The following is a 23,964-nucleotide window of genomic DNA, read 5'->3' as shown; positions in this document are numbered from 1 at the left end:
TTCAAAGGCAGCACACACGAACATAAGAAGTAGGAGCAGGCTGATCTGATTTGGACTTTATCTTCCTCTCTGATCTCTATAACTGCTGAATCCCTGTTGACCAAACATCTGTCCAATTTTGAAATTGTATCCCCAGTTCCTGATGGTTTTCCAAGGGAAACTACCCTGTCAATCCCCCTCAGAATGTTACGTTTCAATAAAACCATAGAATCCCGACAGTTTGGAAACAGACCATTTGGCCCAACAATGACACACCACCTCTCCTAAAGAGTAACCCACACAGACCCATTCCTCCACCCTTATTATTCTACATTTCCCCTGACTAACCCTGCATTTCCCTTGGCTAATCCACCTACCCTACACATCTCTGAACACTATGGGCAATTTAGCATGGCCAACTCACCTAACCTGCACATCTTTGGACTGTGGGAGGAAACTGGAGCAGTCGGAGGAAACCCATGCAGACACGGGGAGAATCTGCTAACTCCACACAGTCTCCCAGGGCTGGAATCAAGTCCAGGACCATCTTTCATTCTCCTAAATTCCAATGAGTATAAGCCTTTCCTTCTAAGGCAAACCTGACACACTGGGAACCAACCATTTTTGAAACGGAGAGTGTGGTGAATGTTGATATTCTGAGGAACCTGGGTGCTCTTGTAAACAACTCTCAGATTGCTGACAAATAAATTTTGACCCAGCAACAGTAATATAGTTATTAGATCTTTCAAAAACCAAACAGCCTGCAGCTGCTTCTGTTGCTTGCTTTTTAAAATGTACTGGCAGAGACTGCCTTGAATTACCTGACGAAGTGCTCCTGCTGGTATTAAGACTGCATCACCCAAGAACTGGAAGATGGACCAGCTGCGTATTCCACTTTCTTCATAGAGTCTTCGGCGCAGTTTCTTATTTAGGTAACAGGTCTGATCGCGGATCGGATCATGGTCGGGTGATTCCTGACCCTGATCCTCATGACTCTTTTGATAGGGGCACAATGGAGAAATAAATTTATCATCAATGTTTTATACTGGGTTCACTAAATATAAATATACTTTGAATTACTAAAACAAATGATTCTTGCCTCAATCAGCCCTGATTTCATAAGAAATTAGTTTTACTTACACATAGTTTTTTTAATAGAGAAGTTAAATGAATACTACATCTCCCAAGGAATATAAACTTATGGGTTGGTCAAATTACAGAAAATTATCTTGTTTTAATAAAGTTTCCTTTTCAATACAAGACTTGAATAGTGTCAAACATTTAAAAAGAGTTAATTCTGCAATATCTTGATAAGGTGATTTCATTTTGTGCTTATTTCAATGGCAATTGAAAAAACTCATTGTAAATTTCTTCGCCGACAGAACCATTAAACTTTCTCATTTCTAAAACCCGTTAATAACACTGATTCTGTGTGACAACTTCAATACTTTCACAACATGACAACTGCACTTCACTTGTAGTTGTTTTGTATAAATGTGTAAACTGCTCACCTTTTGTAGAAATTCCTTAATTTTGTGGGTATCTTTGGCTGAAAAGATGTGCCACAAAGCACCTGGAAGCTCGTCCCCATCCTTCAATCGTTTCTTTGTGGTGTCATCAATTTCATCTTCCTCAATTTTTTTCAAGATAGCTGGGTAGAAAAACAAATTGGACATTTTCCATAATGCTCCAATGCTTAAGCTTAACAGTTTGAACATATGGGATTGGAAATTAACTTTATAAACTGCCACTTTGTTTTTCTTTTGAAACACAAATTACTCTGGTAATCAGGTCCCAGGAAGTGTTTATTTTGCGAATACAGTAATAAGTGTTTAGGAATTTGGCCAGATTTCAATCCTGAAAGAGCTGGCAAGAACTGTTTCCTATTTTGTTCAATGGGCAACCATCTCAGATAACACTTCATGGGTGTAAAAACTCCCAACGATTTTTTGCCCATTTAATAACCAGCCATTAAGTTTACAATAGTATCATTAATTAACTTGATAGAATAGTGATTACTTGACTAATCAGAAATAAGTTTTGGAAAAGCACTGGGTGATCACCCCTTTCTGCTAAGCAACCAGCTACTGCATGCCAAACCACACAATAAGTGAGACCTTTGTCTAATTCTGTATCAGAGGGTATTTATCACTGATGGGCAATCAGTATACATTCTAAAATAACTCGGTCAATCATATCCAGATGAGGTTATGTACGGTACTAAAATTCAGGCTAAGCCAGGACGTGGGTCAACACAATCAGAGAGTCTTTGACACTGAAGTTCGGTTATATTGCATTCTACTCCATGATAATTCCTTTCATACAGTGGGAACTGACAAAGATGACACCTCTGAAAAACATAAGCAAGTGCTTACATTTAACACATTCTTGTGATAATGAAAGTCACTGTTTCACTTCTCTCTCAGTTCAGCCCAGCCCCAAAATCCCTAATATCATCTTTCCTTAGTTTGGAAGAAAGGATCTGTGTTAGTGCTGACAAGACATGCTCTTCTGGTTACAAGATAAAGTTTGCCGTAAGAGGAAGATTAATTGGGCATTTTGCAAACCCTATTACTTCTAAGAGCTGTTCTTGACGATACACAATATGCAAACAAAAACTGAATTGTTATAGCATCTTTCTTGTGCCCCAAGACATCCCAAAGCAATTCAGCGCCAATGAATTACATTTGAAATGCTCTCAGAGTATTGAACATAAAGTTCATTAGTTCTAGGACCAGCTTATACAGTATCACAGAATTTTAATATATTATATAGGCCTCCTCACATCAGTTCTAGGTCTGACCATTAATTGTGTTGATGGATTAAAGTTTAAAAACAAGAACTTATATCAGTCAAAAGAGCCTTTTTGAACAATAAAATATTGCTGGATTGTCAGATTGCCAATTGTTAAGTCCTAAAACAGCATCTACGGATAAGTTGAACACACTGCACAGATCTGAGTTATACACCTATAGATATTAAACCTCTTGGTGCACATGTTGGCTTTTCTCTGTCAACTCAGAATGTTAAAGAATTGTATGATACTGCTAGGGTCAATTCCCAAGATATTCTATTGCTCTGAGTTTCTATTTGGCTTCAACAGCATTTCTAAATGGTGCTCTATTCAGAAGATTGCAGCAGGGAATTCATGGTTTTTCACATGCAATTCATTAGGATATTGGTGAAATGTCACCTTGATGAGCATAATTGTATAGTGAGTAGGTATTGCCTCACCTTAACTATCTCAAGTTGCAGGATCAAACAGTATTATACTTCTTGATGTTTACAGAGAAGTTGCCCGATTGGAGGTGATGTTGTCACTGGTTTATGTCCTTATCAGCTACTGACATGTTTCTAACCTCCCATTTCACCTCCTTGAGCTCTATAATCATCCAAGATATCAATGTTTCTTCCAATTCTGGCCTCTTGTGTATCCCTGTTTTCTATCACTCCATCGTGGGCAGAAGTGCCTTTTGGTGCTTGGGCACCAAGGAATATTGTACCACCCAATGCTCTAGTGGTAAATTCAACTGGTTTAATTGGCGCCATCAGTTTGTATTTAACCCATTATACATATAAATTATAAATGAAATGCAAATGAATAAAGATTCTGCCAGAATGCTATTCAATCCCAAATCATATTTCGTTTTCAGTTGCAATCCATGCTGAACACGCAAGATCACTAAGTATTAAAATAAAATTTTCAACCTGGTGAAATTAACATGTGCCCGGTTCTCAAACAATGATTTTACTATTTGATTGAATTTTAAGATTTCAATTAAGTCTTAAATCAGGTCAACCGACTATGCAATTGAACTATTGCAATGATTCTTAGCACCAATCTGTAATAATCAAAGTGACTATGGCAATTGCAATAATCTTAATTCAACAAACTTGATTGTGCTAATTTTAATGGGGTCTAGAGCTTCTGATAATTAGCCTTAAAACATTTTCAGTGAGAGTCTCGAGGGAACCAGAAAGATCATCAGTTTAGGTAACGTTTTGAATAAAGACGGAAGTCTTTTTTTGCAAGGTTTAGGGCGGCACGGTGGCGAGCACTGTTGCCTCACCTTACCAGGAATCCAGGTTTGATTCCAGCCTTGGGTGACTGACTGTATGGAGTTTGCATGTTCTCTCCACGTCTGTGTGGGTTTCCGCCAACTGCTCCATTTTCCTCCCACAGTCCAAAGGTGTGCAAGTTAGGTGGATTGGTCATGCTAAATAGCCCATAGTGTCCAGGCATGTGTAGGATAGGCGTATTAGCCATATAAAATGCAGGGTTATAGGGTAAAGGGATGGGTCTGTGTGGACTTGATGGACCAAATGGCCTATTTCCACACTGTAGCGATTCTCTGATTCTGTGGTTTCCACTGTAACAACAGTGCGTGTCATTTCAGCAAATCCAGGTCCATGAACTACATATTGCTGGCTACTGTCCATCAAATCAGAGTTAACTAACTGAGAAACCATTTAAGGGGAATACATTTGAGATCTGAGGTGAAGGTGTATGTAAACCAAGGTATGTTACTAGAATCTTTACTGCTACAGCAAACTATTCACAATTCTCAGTACATTCAAAATGAGTGCTTCTTCCATTCTATATTATGGACAGCCAGACACTGAAAACAGTGCTACGATGAAAAGATCCATCGGCTCACAGTGAAAAGGAAGCTTTGAGAAATTACCTGCTCTGTGATTGTTCCCATTTCCTTTTGGCACACCAACATAAACAAGCACATTGATTACATCAGCAATGTCTAGGTGGAGATTGGTCGTTCCATGTTCCTTAATGGTTGATTGCCCTGTTAAAAAAAAGGAATAATTTAGAAATTTGTCTTTTCCAACCAGTTAACCATATTATTGTAGATAGTGTACTAACTTTCTATGCTCACCATAAGCACCATATAGTTTTGGCCCCAAATCTGGTCGTACAAAGAAACTTGGGATTCGGGATGCCAAGTTCAGATTTCCTTCTGGATCACAATACTCTGGTAGTGGCAAATTTTTCATAAGATCATCAAACCTGCAAAGAAATTTTAAAAAACTTATAGATTCTCTAAGTGCTGGAAAAGAGACATAGTAATGACTTAACTGAAGAATATTGATGACAATCATCACACCAAAAAATGTTTTACTAACTGCGTAGCACAATAACAGTAGGTTATTCACACAGCTGATTCATAAAATTACGATACCGGAAGCTGTTACAACAAAATAGAGTACAAAATTCAAAGTATATCTAATTATATTTATAAAGCAGTGTTAATACAATAATTTTCTCACAATACACTTTTCCAAATCATGCGGATGTTGCTGGTTAGACCAATATTTGTTGCTCACTCTTAGTTGCCTTTCAATTAAGCTATTGGACCTTTTCAGGGAGTAGTTAAGATGTAACCACATGATCATGGGTCTGAGTCACGTGTAAGCCATTCCACAGAAGGATGGCAGATTTCCTTCCCTAAAAGGCCATAAGTAAACCAGATGTGCCTTCCGGCCAATCAATGATAGCTATGTCAACATTACTGGCGGAGCAATTAAAATTAAGATTGCTGAACAGACTAGACTTCTCATAGTTAGATGCGTTACTTGAAACATAAGAAACTTTGGGATATGATTTCTTCCTATACTTTTCTACTTGCTTAACTGAAAAAAAAAGTCAAGGCAGCACACAATTTTGCACACTGTGTCACATGCAGGGTAAGGCATTCTCTTTTCGCAAGTCCTGAGTTCCTGACTTTACCTATGATGCGAGTAGCACATCTCCCAGAGGGAAAAAGGTGATGACAACATATATCTTATACCTTTTGTAACTATCTAAAGTTACAGATACAGTCACAGAATACCTCTGACCTAAAATTCACTTGCAATTATACAAGCTGCATAAAGATTTAAAAGAGCACAAGAGATAAAGTGTGTCAATGCAAGTAGGCATAAGTGAGAGCTGAATGTGTGTTGCTGGAAAAGCACAGCAGGTCAGACAGCAACTGAGGAGCAGGAAAATCGATGTTTCAGGCCGAAGCCCTCATCATGAATGGACTGATGAAGGGTTCTGACCCGAAACGTCAATTTTCCTACTCCTCGGATGCTGCCTGACCTGCTGTGCTTTTCGAGCAACACATTCTCACCTCTGATCCCCAGCATCTGCAGACCTCACTATCTCCTAGAAGGTTAGAGCTGTAAGTCAAAATTCCAAATGCATTTTCAGTTGTAGCTTTTACCTGGAAGGCATCACAGTTCTGAAATCATCACCAGAGGGCCAATCCTTCATCTTCAGTAACATGGATTCCCCATTTTTAGATTTGATTCGTTCTACACAAAGAATAAAGATTTTGATTATTTCAGAGAAAATATAAATGCATTAAACTTCCAGAGCACAACTGTTTTGGTTCTTATCAAAAACTATTTTCAAACAAAAGTTTTTGTAAACTTCAAAATATTTGATTTACAATTGCCTTTAGAAAACAAAGTACAGTTGAACATAATGGGGGAAGATACTAAATGATTATTTTGCATCAGTGTTTACTGTGGAAAAGGACATGGAAGATATAGAATGTAGGAAAATAGATGGTGACATCTTGAAAAATGTCTATATTACAGAGGAGGAAGCTCTGGATGTCTTGAAACGCATAAAGGTGGATAAATCCCCAGGGTGATTAGGTGTACCCTAGAACTCTGTGGGAAGCTAGGGAAGTGATTGCTGGGCCTCTTGCTGAGATATTTGTATCATCGACAGTCACAGTTGAGGTGGTGGAAGACGGGAGGTTGGCTAACATGGTGCCACTATTTAAAAAGGTGGTAAGGACAAGCCAGGGAACTATAGACCAGTGAGCCTGACATTAGTGGTGGGCATGTTGTTGGAGGAAATCCTGACGGACAGATGTACATGTATTTGGAAAGGCAAGGACTGATTAGGGATAGTCAACATGGCTTTGTGCGTGGGGAATCATGTCTCACGAAGTTGATTGAGTTTTTTGAAGTTACAAAAGGATTAATGAGGGCAGACAAGTGGACATGACCTACGTGCACTTCACTAAGTCGTTCGACAAGGGTCCCCATGGGAGACTGGTTAGTAAGGTTAGATCTCATGGAATACAGGGAGAACAAGCCGTTTGGATACAGAACTGGCTCAAAGGTAGAAGACAGAGGGTGGTGGTGGAGGGTTACTTTTCAGACTGGACGCCTGTGACCAGTGGTGTGCCACAAAGATCGGTGCTGGTTCCACTACTTTTCATCATTTATATAAATGATTTGGATGTGAGTATCAGAGGTATAGTAAGTTTGCAGACGACACCAAAATTGGAGGTGTAGTGGACAGCGAAGAAGGTTACCTCAGATTACAATAGGATCTTGATCGGATGGGCCAATGGGCTGAGGAGTGGCAGATAGAGTTTCATTTTGATAAATGCGAGGTGCTGCATTTGGGAAAGCAAACCTCAGCAGGACTTACACACTTAATGGTAAGGTCCTAGGGAGTGTTGCTGAACAAAGAGACCTTGGAGTGCAGGTTCATAGCTTCTTGAAAGTGGAGTCACAGGTCGATAGGATAGTGAAGGCAGTGTTTGGTATGCTTTCCTTTATTGGTCAGAGTGTTGAATACAGGAGTTGGGAGGTCATGTTGCGGCTGTACAGGACATTGGTTAGGCCACTTTTGGAATATTGTGTGCAATTCTGGTCTCCCTCCTATCGGGAGGATGTTGTGAAACTTGAAAGGGTTCAGAAAAGATTTACCAGGGTGTTGCCGGTGTTGTAGGATTTGAGCTATAGGGAATGGTTGAATAGGCTGGGGCTGTTTTCGCTGGAGCGTCGGAGACTGAAAGGTGACCTTACAGAGGTTAATAAAATCATGAAGGGCATGGATAGGGTAAATAGAGAATGTCTTTTCTCTGGGGTGGGGGAGACCAGAACTAGAGGGCATAGGTTTAGGGTGAGAGGGGAAAGATATAAAAGAGACTTAAGGGGCAATGTTTTCACGCACAGGGTGGTGCATATGTGGAAAGGGCTGCCAGAGGAAATGGTGGAGAGACTAGTACAATTACAACATTTATAAAGCATCTGGATGGGTATATGAATAGAAAGGATTTAAAAAGGTTTGGACCAGGTGCTGGCAGGTGGGACTAGATTGGTTTGGGATATCTGGTTGGCATGGACGAGTTGGACCGAAGGGTCTGTTTCCATGCTGTACATCTCTATGACTCCATGTGAGAAAGCAAATAAAAACTCTGTCAATTAAATCAAGAATCCAAACAGCTAATGTAGTTTAATTATTGGTTATAATTACAACAGTACTGAATCACTCACTGATACCACACTTACTCGTTAAATCTTCAAAACCATCCCAGAAGTCTTGAATTTTTGTGTTGGAGATTATACTGCCATCTTTGCAGTTAACTAGGTCAACCTTCTGGTCTCCAAATTCCTCACAAAAGCTTTCAGGTTTCCAAATGTTGGAATTTAGTTTTTTGTGCACACCAGATACAAGAACAGGCTGAAAAATAAAGTTTTTGAGAGAATGAAGAGAATATTTTGAAGAACAATTTTGGTGTAATTTCTAATCAATCAGTTTCTGAACATATTTGCATCAGATTCTCATTTCCAAATACATAAAACCATGTCTTGCTTAATTGAATGTCTGCTAATATCAGGGAACAATGTCTAATTTTTCACTTATTCATACATTTATTGATACTGTAATAACATTATTTTGAAGTGGTTTAAGAATAATATATCTAATATCAACGGCCACAATCTTAATCCCATTGGTAATGCTTTAATCATTTACATTTGCTTTTACTTCCTGAATATCAATTTGTACCTGGTCACGTCTCCAGCATTCCCTGAATATCTTCCAATTGTTGGAATTTGTAGGATCTTGGAGCCAGAGTAAAAACCCATCACAAAGCCAAGAATGTGGTACTTCAGAATGATTTGTGCTGATTGTTTGTGTGTTGAGTTTTTTGGTTTCTTGTAAATTCTGCTTTGTTTCTTCTTTTCCACATAATTTCACTGATTTACTTGCTGGAATCTTATTTTCCACTACCGATGCAATTATGTCATCCAAGAGGTTTGGCATGCTTCTTGCTCCTCTCCCAGTCTAAAAAGAAAAATAAAAAGACAAGAATTGCCTATGACTCGCAGTGCAAAACTATAGGGCACAGGTTTAAGGTAAGATGGCTAAGATTTATAAGAGACCTAAGGGGCAATGGTTTTCACATAGAGGGAGGTGTACGTATGGAATGAGCTACCAGAAGAAGTAGAGGCTGGTAGAATTACAACATTTAAAAGGCATCTGGATGAGTAAATGGATAGGAAGGGTTTAAGAGGGACACAGGCCAAATGCCAGCAAATGGGACTAGATTTATTTTGGATTGCTGGTCAGCATGGACAAATTGAACTGAAGGGCCTGATTCTGTGCTGTACATCTATATAACTCTAAGTTAAATAAATATTTTGCACCAGTCTTTATGGTGGAAGATACTGTAAACATCTCATTAAAACTGAAGGATGTGTGGAGGAATTAAGTCCATCACTAGAGAAGCAGTATTTGACAAACTAATGGGGCTAAAGGCAGATAAGACCCCAGGCTTTGATGGCTTACTTTCTAAAATCTCAAAAGAAGTTGCCTCAGAGAAAGAGGATTCATTGGTTGCAATTTTTCAAAAACCCTTGCATTCTGGAGAAGTACTGGAGAATTGGAAAATGACAAAAAGCAGGTTAGCCTAACATCTATTGTTGGACAAGTACTGGAATCAATTATCAAGGAAGTGATAGCAGAACATTTAGAAACCTAATCAAGCAGGTTCAGCATGGCTTTATGAACGTTGTTCGACAAGATACCTCACAACTGGTTAAGTTAACTGGCCAAAGAGTTGGAAATAGTACACTGGCATGAATAAGACTTGCTCATGAGAAGGAAACAGAAAATGGGGATAAGAGGTTCATTGTCAGATTGGCAACCTGTAACCAGTGGGTTCCAAAAGGATCAGTACTGGGATTGTAACTGTTCATAATATATATTTATGGCTTGGCAGAAGGAAGCAAATGTACTGTCGGCAAATTTGTAGATGACAAAAAAGAGAATGAACAGGCAAATTGTGAGAGGGACACAAAGTTTACAGAGAGATACTGAAAGGCTAAGGGGGAAAAAGTTGATAAATGAAGTATAATGTGATTGAGATTTTTCATTTTGGAAGCAAAGAAAGAAAGAACTGCGTATTATTTAAACTGAGAAAAACTGCAAAAAGTTGCAACACAAAGGGACGGGGGGGGGGGGTACTTGTGCATAAGCACAGAAGGCTAACACACAGGTGCAGCAGGTAATCAAGAGTAATGGAATATTTGCCCTTATTTCAAGGGGCTGGAGTAAAAGTTGGGGAAGCTTTACTGTAACTATACGAATTGCTGGGGAGATCACAATTGGACTACTAAACAATTTCAGTTCCCTTACTTAAGGAAAGATATTATTTCATTGGAGGCAATTTAGAGAAGCTCCACAAGGATGATCCATGGTAACGGATGAGTTGTTATCTAAGTGAAGGTTGAATAGGTTGGGACTCTACTCACTTGAATTCAGAAGAATGAGAGGTGATCGCATTGAAACATCTAAGACTCTAAGGGGCTGGATGGGGTAAATGTTGACAGATGTTTCTTCTCATGGGATAGTGTAAGATCAGAGGGCACTTTATGAACTCATTCAGGCTACCTTTGACCTTCCGTCTTTTACAGGTCATAGGTAGATTAACATCTCCCATGATTATTGTTAAATCAAACCATTGGAGATAGTGAGGACTGCAGATGCTAGAGAGTCAGCGTGGACAAAGGGGGAGCTGGAAAAAGCACAGCAGGTCAAGTAGCATCAGAGGAGAAGGGGAGTTGACTGATGTAACATTCTGACCTGAAACGTTGAGTCCCCTTTCTCTGTTGCTGCTTGACCTGCTGTATTTTTCCCACATATCAAATCATTTCCACCCTCACTTGAATAACTTGCATCAAGCTCATTTTATACTGTTAAATAAGTGACCATTGATCAAATTTTCTCCTAAAATCTCTAAGTACAGGCAATGCTAGCTTATTGATTAACTACCTATGTTCTGTTAGTTTACACCATTTCCCTGATATAATTGATGTACATAAATAAATGATTGTACTGTAGAAAAGCAAATTCATGCACCACTATTATAAAATGCAACAATACTTACAGGGGTTCCTGCAGAGAAGACTGGGGCAAAGGCAATGCCAGCATCAGTTGAGCCAAACTGCAATTTTTCAGCTGTTGAGGTAAGCAAATCTCGTAGAGTTGAGCCATGTTCATTACTGAAACACACAGCAGTAGTTTTGCAATCTTCCGTTTTATCAAGCTGGCTTAATTTAACCTTCACTGCCTTGGACACAGGTAGTTCTTTGGTTTCTGCAACCAAACCAAAGGAAAATAGGTATTTTGTCCTGCAGATATAGAGTGGCATAATACCAGAACAAGGAAACAGATTCAAGTAACTTCATATGCAGAATTATTAAAACAAGCTGACAGTCATAACTAAACTTCACTGTCAATATATATAAAACTCACAGATAATGTAAACTTTGACATAAACTGTATAACTGTTCACAGAATACTAAAATTCTAACATGCATTTGATTTTGTAGATTTGTTCATGGACAATTAGTTTTCCTGCTGCCCAGTCTGTACCATTTTATACTAACCAGGATTATTAGAAAGAGTAGAACATGTCTTAAAAAAGTGGTGAGAGAACACAGGAAGACCTGAGCTGGGTAGACACCATCAGAAGCCAGTCAGGTAACAAAAATTGAGGTGTGGCATCACAGGAAGCAGATGAGTGACTGCCCTGATGAGCATTTCGTATTTATCTTCACAAGAAAATTTTAAGTGTGCAAGAATATTTCTGAAACAAGAAGAATATAATTGCAAACAAGCCAAGAAACATGAATTTATTGATTTTCCTGATGAAATGTTATGAATTCAATGTAATTAGGATGGTGATATGTGGCAGCTGCAGGATAGAGGTATTTATGGACATAAGCAAGATCCAAGGTAAACACGTTTGTAATAAGCGACTGTGGCTTGAGGGCCTTCTGCTCACTGAGCTGGAGGCCGAATGTCACACTGTTACACAAATAGTGGAAGGGTACCTGGATATTTAGTTCCCCGGTTGTCACATCCTTTACGTTTGTCTTTATTTTGATTTGCTTTGTGACTATAGACACAAGTGAATGCAAATATAGGATCAAGAAGATAAAAATGAATAAGTCTCAAACTTTGCATTTACCCATCAAGTCAGAGGTTCTTGCAATCAGCATGGCTGAAAATGGGGGCTGCACGATCAATGAGCAAGACACCATTTTTGTGTGTGTGTGGGGGCAGGGGGGAGGAGAGGAAGAGAAGGTGGTTGAGGACATAATAACAAATATATTGGAAGCAGGAAGCTGTGTAGGGGAGTAGACACCATTCTCGCAAATGAGAGCAAGAGTCCGGAAGACATGTTATATGCCTGCTGCCATTTGCTTTGGATTGGACACGAACCTGCAATATGAGGGGGAGGGTCCACTTGTTATAGTCCAGTTGTTCTTCCTAATGACATTTATACAACTGCGAAAAAGGTTCTACTGGAAATATGTGCAGTTAGGGGCTAAATTAAAAAACAAACCACAGGAGTTAATAATCTCCAGATTATTACTAGAGACACGAGCAAATTGAACCTAAGGTAAATAAGATTGGAGAACAAATGCATGTTGGAAAAATGAATTTGAACTCATGGGCACTGGCACTAGCACTGGGGAAAGCAAGAGCTGGTCTTTCCTGAATCATGCTGAAACCAATGTTGTGGCAACTCATACAACTGAGGCAGTAAAGAGGGTGTTAAAATAAATATTGGGAGCAAGGGATCAAGTGAGGGAAGATATGATAAACTGAAAAGAGAGGAAAAGGCAAGTGTGCAAGTTAGCAATATGGGAAATGAAATCAGAGCATGTCAGTGCACAAAGCTAGAGTTTGCAAAAATAGCAAAAAAAAACTGAGTGCTCCATATCTAATTAGCGTAGTAAAATAACATTGCGCATTCGTAATAAAATGGATAAATTGATGGCTCCAGTAGGTTAATATGTATGCTCTCTTAGCTATTACAGTAACATGACTCCAAGATAAAAAAGGCTTGCACATTAATACTCAAGAGTATATGACATTTCAGGAGGACAGAAAGCTAGGAAAATGCAGAGAGATAGCTCCCTCAATTAAGATGATATTACTGCAATAGAGAGATGATGATGCTTGTTCTAAAGATCAAGACATAGAACCAGTTTGGATAGAATAAGAAAGAGTAAAGGTAAGTCACTTGTGGAAGTATTTTGTAGAGTCTCTAACAGTAAATGTACCAGAAAACAAGCAAACAAGAGGAAATAATGGGGGATTGTGAGTAAGGTACAGTGATAGTCCTGGGTGATTCTCATCTACATAAGCAATGGATGAATCAGTTGACAAATACAGTTTCGAAAATAAGTTGAGTGCTTTCCGGACAGTGTTTTAAAACAATATGTTTTACAGCCAACCAGAAAGCAGACTCTTCCAACCCTGATAATGTGCAATGAGACAGAATTAATTAATTAATGAAGACATTGATCATAGCATGTCTGAATTTCACATTCAGTTTGAGGGCTGTCAGAAGGTTGGATAAAAAGCAATAAAGAATGTTTAAAAAGAGAAATTATAGTAAAAGCCAAAGTTAGAAATATTAAAATGGATTGGTAATTAAAAAGGAGAAGAGTAGGTGAAGTGAATGTTGGTCCTCCAGAGATTTTGGAAATTGAAAATGAGAACTAAGGAAACGGTGGATCAATCAAATAGGTATTTTACACCTGCCTTCTCTACAGAGAATAGAATATCCCAAAAATAATTTTTAAATGAAAACATAAATAGGGAGGGAGCAACTTAATACGAATACAATCACCAGGGATTGACCAAATCATTAGAATTAAAAGCTAACAAGTTCCTAAGTCTTGATCTTTCAGGAATCACTGGAGTCAGTGATGGTTGCAGAGGAGCTGTGGGCATTGTTGCTTAGTTTGCAAATGACACAAAGATAGCTGGAAGGACAGACAGAGTTGAGGAAATGGGAGGCTGTCCAGGAGAATAGGTAAAGGCGTGTCAACTGGAATTAGTGGGAAAGTGTAAATGTATGTACTTTGGTAGGAAGAATAGAGGCTTAGATATTTTCTAAATGGGAAAAGGATTCGTAAATCTGACAAACAAAGGTACTTAGGAGTCCTACTTCAGGATTCTCTGCAGATTCAGTTGGCAGTTAGGAAAGTTAATGCAATGTTAGTATTCATTTCAAGAAGGCTAGAAAACAAAAGCAGGGATGTGCTGTTGCAGTTGCATAAGGCTCTGGTCAGATCGAAAGTGTAATACCGAGAGCGGTTTTGGGCTTCGTGTCCAAGGAAAGATGTGCTGACCTTGAAGGGGGTCCAAGGAAGTTTATAAGAATGATCCCGAGAATGAAGGGCTCATCATATGAGGAGCAGTTGGAGTTTCTGACAACAGACTTGAGAGTTAGAAGAATGAGAGGGGATCTCACTGAAACCTGGAGAATACTGAGAAGTGTGGATAGAGCAGACGTGAAGATGTTTCCAGGGTGAGACTAGACCCGAGAGTACAGCCTCCAAATGAAGGGATGACCCTTTAGAACTGAGATGAGGAGGAATTTCTTCAGCCAAAGGATGGTGAATCTATGGAACTCCTTGTCGTAGAAGTGGAGGCAAAGTCAATGAATGTATTTAGGACAGAAATAGAGAGGTTCTTGATTAGTAAGCCGATCAAGTTACGGGAGAAGACATGTGAATGAGGTTAAGAAATATATCATTCACGATTGAATTGTGGAGCAGACTCGATGGGTCAAATGGTCTAATTGTGCTCCTAAAGCTTATGTCTTATCATTTTATTGTCTTAAAAGTGGGAAAAAATGCTTAAAACTTTATGGGAGGATTTCAGCATCGTAGAATAAAATTGATCCAAAAACAGGATGAGAAATACGACGACAGTAAATTATGGATATAGACTGGGCAAGAAAAAAAAAGAAAATCAACGATCAAATCCACTACCTGTTATTTTGCTCAACTTGTATTCTCATCTCTACTGAGAAGGTAATGGGGCTTAACCCAACAATTTGTGTATACAATTTGGCCAAATTTGTCAGTCAAATGAGTATCTTACTTCAACAGGTCATTATTCAAACAGAATTAACTCCACGCTTCTCTAACAATTTTCTTGCTTGAACTAACACCATTAAAAATTAATTGATAGCCATCCATCATATTGGTAGGATCTTGTTCATGGAAAACAGTTATTGTATTTGTTAACACCAAGCAAATTCTAGAACTTCAAAGAATTAATTCCACATAAAGCACTTTGAAACACATTTAAAAGTATTTTCAAGGTGTGAAAGAACATATTATACTTAGCAAACTTTCATACTCAGTATCGATAATTTCAGATCACAACAAGAGCTCCCATTTTTCAGATACAAGGTACAGACAATGATGTAATGTAAAGTTTCTTTAGACAGCCATTTTATTTCTTGACTAGACTCCTAACTGCTCCTTTATGCTTTACTCAATAATCCCTTCTATCATTCAATCTTTCGTGTTTTCCAATTTATCACTGGAAAAGTGCAGCAGGTAGGCAGCATCCAAGGAACAGGAGAATCGACGTTTCGGGCATAAGCCCTTTTTCAGGCTTATGCCCCAAACGTCGATTCTCCTGTTCCTTGGATGCTGCCTGACCTGCTGCGCTTTTCCAGCAACACATTTTCAGCTCTGATCTTCAGCATCTGCAGTCTTCACTTTCTCCCCCAATTTATCACTGACCTAACCTATTGTTTGTATCACTCTTTGTTCCTGCGACTGGATGTATTATGCATGCATATGACTTTCCAGTCCAAATAAGGTCACAAATCTGAACTTCTAATTCTCCACAGGTGCTGCCTGACTTTGTGTACATCCAATATTGTTGACTTATTTTTCAGATTTCCACATTAGCTGCAGTATTTTGTCTTTACATAAATCTCAATCCTGTTATATAAATAACAAATAATTTCAGAGCTCAGAAGGGGCCTCGTGGAATTTCTTGGCATCCATAAAACTGAAATCCAAATTAGGCTGTGTGCCTTGATTGGGAGATCAAAAATTAATAATGATACCATCATATTATTAGTACAGTTTGGGAACAGAAATTTGGGTATTTAATATGAAAAATTTGTTCAGAACTTGAAATGACCTCAAATGACATTAAGTTTACAGTCTGGAATAGGTTTAAATTCAAACTTTGAGAACTTGGGAAAAGTGTCTAAAAACAAACCAAAACATTCTCCTTGGGTTTGAGAGTGATATCCACAGGAAAAAATCCACAAGTTCTTACGCTTAACTAATACCATTGGTATAGAAGCAATGAACAAGGATTTCAGTTTTGATCCTTTAGTGCTACTTGAACTTTCTAGCTAGGATTTTGGTAGTCAGAAGTGAAGACAAGTATTTTTAGTTTGTTCCTTTTACCTTTCCTTTATTCTTTGGCTTTCTGTCCCACTCGTCTGTCAACCAACATAAGGGAGAATCAGATGGTACAAACTTACTTTCAGTAGTGATGTTGTTCTGAGGGCTGGTGGAGCTGCCATTGGTCTTTGGATTTTCACTTGCAGAGGGTTGTTTAGCCATTGAGATAATGGTATTCTGATTTAGGACACCCTAGAATCAAACAACAAAAATTATAAGAAATAAGAAACTAATTTGAGAAAGATATAAGAAACTAATTAAGGCATTTAGCTCTTAAGGAGAAGACTGTAAACTTCATTATTGTCTGTCTATCAATAGTTAGAGTTGCAACCTTGAATAATTCAAAGTTCAGATTTTTATATGCACATGAGAGCAGAGAACACTTCACAGAAGACTAAACAGAAGCATCACTGTGAAGCTGTCTGGCAAACGAGTCCCACACTCAGCAGTGCATTGAAACAGTCTGAAATGAGTGTCAAAGATGGCCTGGGGCAACAGTAAGCAGCTGATGAGGTGGTAAGGTCACATGAGTATTTAGATTGTTTTTATCGCTTATAGTTTGTAAGGTCTTTATTTTGGGTTTATTAATGGTAAGCGCTACAGTGCAAAGGTCTCAGAAGAAGAGCTGTAGAGTAATTATGTTGTTTGATGTTAAGAGCAATGAGAGGGGTTAATTTAAAGGGGTATGTCACAGAAGGAGAGCTCAAAGCTATGGTAAAATCCTCCCCCTCGATGTGGGAAGTTGGCTACAGTTCCAGTACCTGTGACCAGAACATATACAGGAACAGTCACCAACTGCAGCTCCTGAAAACCACAGTTTTCAGACATGGAACAGTGGGTGGGGACACTGTGGAACATGCACAAGGTGAACAGTGGCTATCACATACAAAGAGGTGGTCACTCTACAGGTTAAGACTAACTCAGAAAAAAGTATCAACAGCCAAATTCGTTGCAGCATGGTTGCACCTGCGGCATGGAAGAGGAAGAATGTGTGGGAAGGGTACAGTAAAAGAGGTATTCAACTATAAGGGGAATAGGTAGACATTTCTGGGGCCCCAAAAGAGACTCCAAAATAGCAGAGTCAAGTGTATCTTGGAATGGTACATTCTGGAGTGGAAAGGTGAACAACCTGTGGTCCAGTGGTTATAGTACACCTCAGTACCAATAACATAATATGAAAAAAAAGGGCTATGATCTTAAAAGTAGAACATAGAAAGATTTAGGGAGCAAGTTGAAAAGTAGGGCCTCAAAGGCGGTGATCTCAGAATTGCTTCCAGTGCCACGTGCTAGTCAGAGCAGAAATAGCAGAATATCTCAGATGAATATGTGGCTAAAGAGATTATACTAGGGGGAGGGATTCAGATTCCTGGAACATTGGGACTGGTTCTGGGGGAACCGAAGCAATCTGGATGGGTTGCACACAAACAAAACCAGGACTGATGTCCAGGGGGTTGCAGGGGTTAAAGTGAAAATGGCAGAGGGATAGAAATATATACAGAGAACCAGGAGAGGAAGAAACAAGGTCAAATCCAAAAGACAGATTGGAAATAAGTAAAGAGATAAGGCAGATAATCAAATAGGGCTACAGTGCAAAATAATGGGTACAGGAATGGGTAATGGCCAATATATCTTCAGATCTAACAATGCCACCAAGAACAGCACCTGCTGCTCAAGTAACAGTTAGACAGTCTCCAACATCGAACAGCAACGAAGGTAGACAAATGGTAGCTTCACTGGCTCCATAGAATCATAAAATCCCTACAGTGTGGAAGCAGGCTTGAGGGGCTGAATGGAATACTCCTGCATCTATTTTCTATGAACCTTGAGAGTTAAGTGTTTTTATCTTCATCTGCCAACTTAGCCATGTAAAAGTAAATTTAAGGGATTTGTAATGACATTCGTTTTTTGGAGTTTATTTCCAAATGCAATCTGAGAACAACAAAGTTCTTGGAGCAAAAATATCATCTTCCTGCTTAGATTGAATCCATTTTATCCACAGCTCGTGTGAGTACTGCAGTTTATTTACCTTAGCAAATGACACTATCACAAGGATCTGATCACAACTCACATGCTTGATACATCATTAACTCTAGTATAACCTCTAAATCTGTATCTGCAATGATGCTTTCCCATTCTGTTTCAAGCTCTTGCAAGGGGCACCTAGCCAGGTTAAACGGAATACCCAATGTTAGTGATTTAATGCCTAGATTTTAGCAAGTAACAGACAGACAGTCTCCAACATCGTGGCCGGCACAGTGGTACAGTGGTTAGCACTGCTGCCTTGCAGCGCCAGAGACCCGGGTTCAATTCCCGCCTCAGGCGACTGAATGTGTGGAGTTTGCACGTTCTCCCCTTGTCTGCGTGGGTTTCCTCCGGGTGCTCTGGTTTCCTCCCACAGTCCAAACATGTGCAGGTAAGGTGAATTGGCCATGCTAAATTGCCCGTAGTGTTAGGTAAGGGGTAAATGTAGGGGTATGGGTGGGTTACGCTTCGGTGGGTCGGTGTGGACTGGTTGGGCCGAAGGGCCTGTTTCCACACTGTAATGTAATCTAAAAGTTGAATAATACAACCAAATGCTACATGAGGCTAGGCTCATTTGTGGATCACATTTACTATACCTGTGAAATCCCATTAGTTGTGTAGAGTTTGGCAAGTTGTACACTTTGTTCACTAGTAGAGGGATCATGTGGAACAATTCCCCAGCTAGCTTCAAAAGAACGCATCATGTCTCCAATATCTGTTAAGACTAAAATAAAGAACATGCATTATCATTTAGTATGCATACTCTCTAAAGCAGAAGCAAGTGTGCACATCAACAAAAATGAGCCAGGTAACAACCTCTGTTATATATCCTGTGAAAAGCCAAGGCTTCCTTAGTCCGAGAGGACAACTGGCTGCTCTAATGAAAGTTTAATCCGAGAATCACAATGCCTTAGCAAGTTTTGAGAAGATTTGTAGCTCGAGTTGAGTTCTAGAAGGTTCATTGTCACCATACTAGGTAACATCTTCAGTGAGCCTCCGGACGAAGCACTGCTGGTGTTTCCTGTTTTCTATTTATATGAGTGAGTTTCCTTGGGTTTCCAATTTATATATAAATAGAAAGCAGGAAACACCAGCAGTGCATCGTCTGGTGGCTCACTGAAGATGTTAACTAGTATGGTGATGAAACGTCTGAAAATGAATCTTCCAGCTCAGTGAGCAAACCTACATCCAAAATCATAATGCCTCTCAGGCAAGGACCAAGGATGAGAGGGAAGAGTCTTCAAGGTGACCTCATCCAGTATGAGAACAAAATCTGAACTGTAACACATCGCTCAATATCTTTTCACATGGCAGTCTGGTGTAAAACAATACTTTTCCATTAAACAGGGTGTTTGCTGTTTATTTTTCAAACTGTCGTTAGCATTTAGAGTTTTCCCTCCAGAGCATGTCTGGCTATGGTGCAATCATCGTACACTAAAGAGATAAAAACACACAAAATAATTCATGTGAAATTTGTGTTTAAAAACCTTTATGTTTACACCTTTTGTTGTGTAAGTTACAATATGTTACAACCATTCTGATCAACTTGAGTGAATAATCCCAAAATACATACATTTGCTGGAATCTTACCAGTGCTTGGGATAATCTGCGTGGGCATCAGGTTCTTTGTATCATGAACTTGGCCTTTGACACACTTCAACCAGACATAGAGTTCCTTATCGACTACAATCACAAAATAAGACAAATATATTGAGGGTTTCCTTATTTATACTTGTTAGAATTTTCTTTGATGGAACACAAGATCTAACACATAGTTGTAAAAATCACAACATTTGCATCAGTGACAAGTGCATTTTGAAGGATGAAAACAGCAAATGTTCCATATAAATCCATGAATGGGTTTGCTTGAAGCATAAGAGTAGAAGTTACAACGTAATATTAAACTGTGACTTTAAGAGTTCTTAAATTTTACCTCAGTAAAAATGAAACTAGATGGTTCTCAGCAACATCCATCCACTATGATTCAAGCACTACTTAAATAATGGGGATGTTTGCAGTCAACATTTGTTCAAATAGAGAAAACAACAAAGGTTAGATCACCAATCTGGTGATCCCTGATTAAGTAGGAAGTGCCTCTAAACTAAACCCAGCAGCTATTGTCCAAGTACCTGCTAGGAAGATCCCATTCATACTACTTAGGTACTGTTCAGAAACATCTCTGTATGGAGTAGATGGTTGGAAGCATATGTAGTGCCAGATGGAAATGAGAGAATTCCAGCCGTCAAAACATTTCAGCTGATGTCACAAATCCAACCCCATGAACTAGGATGAACATCACAATGGACCTTTCTCAATGTGATGTACAAATTTGCAGCTTAGCTGCAGAGATAGCTCAGATCCTGACCATGGAAATTCAATAAATTGGTGTATTGCATTTGTGGTGAATATGCAATATAAAGACACGAGGACAAATGGATGTTATCAGCTAAACTGCAGAGAATATGCTAAAGAGGGGAAAATCTCACAAAATGTCATCATCGATTAGGCAAATCAGAATTCTAGATGTTAAAAGAAAAAAAAAGTCCAACAATATTAGGCTGAGTATTGCAGGAAATTGCTATTTTGTCCTATTATCTGACAAAATTAGTTACATGAAACTTGAAGAAAGTGAACATGCATTTGTATCGCCTTTCACGTCCTCCTTCATGAAGGAGCAGTGCTCCAAAAGCTAGTACTTCCAAATAAACCTGTTGTACTATAACCTGGTCTTGTGTGAGTTTTTAACTTTGTCCACCCCAGTCCAACACGAGCACCTCCATATAAAGAAGATAGATACCCATCATATAGCGAGATGCCACAAGTAACAATGATATAGTGACTAAATTATCTTTTTTGATGATGTTTTGTGGAAGTGTCAATTTTGGCCAGGATAGAGAAATTGCATAGAGTATACATTCACAGCTAGCCACATTGTCAATTAGAATCATAGAGATGTACAACACGGAAACAGACTCTTTGGTCCAACCTATGTCGACCAGGTATCTTAACCTAATCTAGTTCCATGTGCCAGCACTTGGCCCATATTCCTCTAAACTCTTCCTATTCATGTACCCATTCAGCTGCCTTTCAAATGTTGCATTTGTACCAGCCTCCTGCACTTCCTCTGGCAGCAAATTCCATTCACACACCAACCTCTGCATGAAAAAGTTGCCCCTGAGGTCTCTTTTAAATTTTTCCTCTCTCTGTGACCTCTAGTTCTGCACTCCCCCAGTCCACAGAAAAGACATTGTCTATTTATCATATCCATGCCCCTCATGATTGTATTTATGATTTACTGTTATTTTAAATGAGTGAGGAAATTAAAAATAACAGCATTCACAAATTTATGGGAGATAGAGAAGAATGAATGATGTTTATAAAAAAGACCAAAGAACAGTCAAATAATTCTTGAAATAACTCTGTTTCGTTCTTCACAGATGTAGCCACACAGTTTCTTCACTACTTGCGTTTTTATGGAAGTGGAAGAAATGTTTTGCTATCTAAAAACATTCCCTTTTAATCAACACTGGATGCTACTGACCTTGAACAAGAGCATTGTAACATGTCAACGGAAGATGAATGCTACACTATACCTAAAAATTTGAACAGACATTTCAATTGCATTGCACATTTCATACATCTTGACGTAATTTTGATAAAACTGCACTAGCACCACATAGTTTTTCACACTTGGGTAACGCTACACACTGATGAATACATTATTTAATTGAATTCCGGGAATTATGAACAAATTACACAGCAAAATACTACATGTGAAAAAGTGAAAATTCACAAAATGTTAGCAAAGGGTATTCTGGTGCTGGCACCAACACAGCTGAAACTGTACAGTGTATGAACACAGCCTACATTTTTTTTAATACACAGATCAATTCAGAAACTGACCTTTAGAACCCCTTCTTCCCCTTGCTTCATAGCAGTCCAAACAGACCACAAATCCACATTTCTGGCAAACCCAATGGATGTTAAACAATGTGGCTTCACATGCATCACACATTTCCTGAACTCCTTTTACTGCTCTCTTCCAGGCTACTTTGGCTGAAACACAAAACAAACACTGTTACTGTACGCTGAAACTTTCAGTTTATAGGGGAAAGTTCACTAGTTTTGAACATGGTGTAGTCTAAATTGCTGCAAAAAGCAGCCAAAGCTGATGATCAGACAAGGTATAAACTGTTGTAAAAAAATAATACACCTTAAACATTCTGGAAAATGTTAGAAATGTTGAGATGGAAATTCTGCCAACCAGAAAAAATACACAAAAGCACATATGACATAGTCAGAAAGGGCAAAATAAAAGGGGATATAAAGATGTACTGTTTGATACAGATTTTATTTAAATATGAATGCTATGGGAATTTTGACAAATCAACTTACTTGCACTGTTCATCTGTTATTTATTTACTTTTGCAAATCACAAGATCAATCCCCAATTCTAAAACTTGCTAATTTAAAACAGGCATTTTTTAAAAAGTCAATATGATTCACACAATTGACAGAAAAGTCATGCTATTGAAGCCATAAAATGGGAGCCAACTTGGATCTGATGAGCATGGGACCCTGGATGGCATTTTGTGATCATGGTGAGGTGAGGCAGTACAATGAGAAAGCCCTCAGCAGGTCAGCAACCTTACCAACACCAATGTAAGCAGTTGCTCAGTGAGTGGTAGCATCAACCTTCTGGTGCTGGCAGTTTGCTGTGGTGGTGAAAAGACATTTAGTTCCTCTGCCATATTGCCAGCGATCTCTCCTTCCAGCCCGTCCTTGATGGACTGGGAAAATTCAACCCAATATTTCGAAACCAGACTATAGCACTACGTTTGAGAGATCCAACTTGCAACACAAGTTGTCAAGAATTTGAATCCATCAACACGTAAACACTAACACTTCTACTACAGCAAGTTTTAAATCACGCATAGTATGTATGTTGTATAACCAGTTCATAAACCAAACAGAGGCAAACTATTACCATCGCGTTTAAGCCAACTCATAGCAGTCTTCTCAGATGTTTCTATTTGATAAAAAGTATTATCAATATTTCTCAAAATGTATTTGGAAGATTCTATGTCCAAATCCATGGAATCACTGGGTAACCACAGGTTTACTGCTTCATCATCGTACTGATCTGGAGTTGAAAATCCATCTATCCTTAATACTGCATTCTTACTGAATGCCAGTCTGAAAAAGTAGAGACAAAGGTAAATTTAGTGAAATCATTTTATACATTATATGTGACAACAACTGTATAGCTGGTAGCTTATTGATTTGATTGACTATAAATTATTTATCAGAAATTAAAGCACAGAGGAGCAAACTCAGCCTTAAATTAGAGCTATCTACTCTAATTCCACCTCCTTCTCCTTTCCTGCATTCAGCATGTTCATTTTCAAG

General features: G+C 38.8%; 1 protein-coding gene across 1 annotated transcript in view; it reads right to left on the bottom strand.

Moving 5' to 3' along the window:
• Positions 1 to 23,964, bottom strand: part of jmjd1cb (jumonji domain containing 1Cb) — a 61,945-nt gene that overhangs the window by 10,179 nt on the left and 27,802 nt on the right. Inside the window, exons 6-18 of the mRNA XM_043712297.1 lie at positions 23,543 to 23,751; positions 22,459 to 22,611; positions 20,146 to 20,238; positions 19,152 to 19,279; positions 16,614 to 16,725; positions 11,178 to 11,386; positions 8,795 to 9,073; positions 8,296 to 8,467; positions 6,201 to 6,291; positions 4,872 to 5,002; positions 4,665 to 4,781; positions 1,491 to 1,630; positions 801 to 974 (exon numbers count right to left, since the gene is read on the bottom strand). Coding sequence (XP_043568232.1) covers positions 801 to 974; positions 1,491 to 1,630; positions 4,665 to 4,781; positions 4,872 to 5,002; positions 6,201 to 6,291; positions 8,296 to 8,467; positions 8,795 to 9,073; positions 11,178 to 11,386; positions 16,614 to 16,725; positions 19,152 to 19,279; positions 20,146 to 20,238; positions 22,459 to 22,611; positions 23,543 to 23,751 — 2,008 coding nt within the window. The remainder of the gene's footprint in view (positions 1 to 800; positions 975 to 1,490; positions 1,631 to 4,664; positions 4,782 to 4,871; positions 5,003 to 6,200; positions 6,292 to 8,295; positions 8,468 to 8,794; positions 9,074 to 11,177; positions 11,387 to 16,613; positions 16,726 to 19,151; positions 19,280 to 20,145; positions 20,239 to 22,458; positions 22,612 to 23,542; positions 23,752 to 23,964) is intronic.

The sequence above is a fragment of the Chiloscyllium plagiosum genome, chromosome 22 (genome assembly GCF_004010195.1).
Source record: "Chiloscyllium plagiosum isolate BGI_BamShark_2017 chromosome 22, ASM401019v2, whole genome shotgun sequence".
In the NCBI taxonomy this organism is placed as follows: domain Eukaryota; kingdom Metazoa; phylum Chordata; class Chondrichthyes; order Orectolobiformes; family Hemiscylliidae; genus Chiloscyllium; species Chiloscyllium plagiosum.
This window is presented reverse-complemented; position numbering and strand designations above follow the sequence as displayed.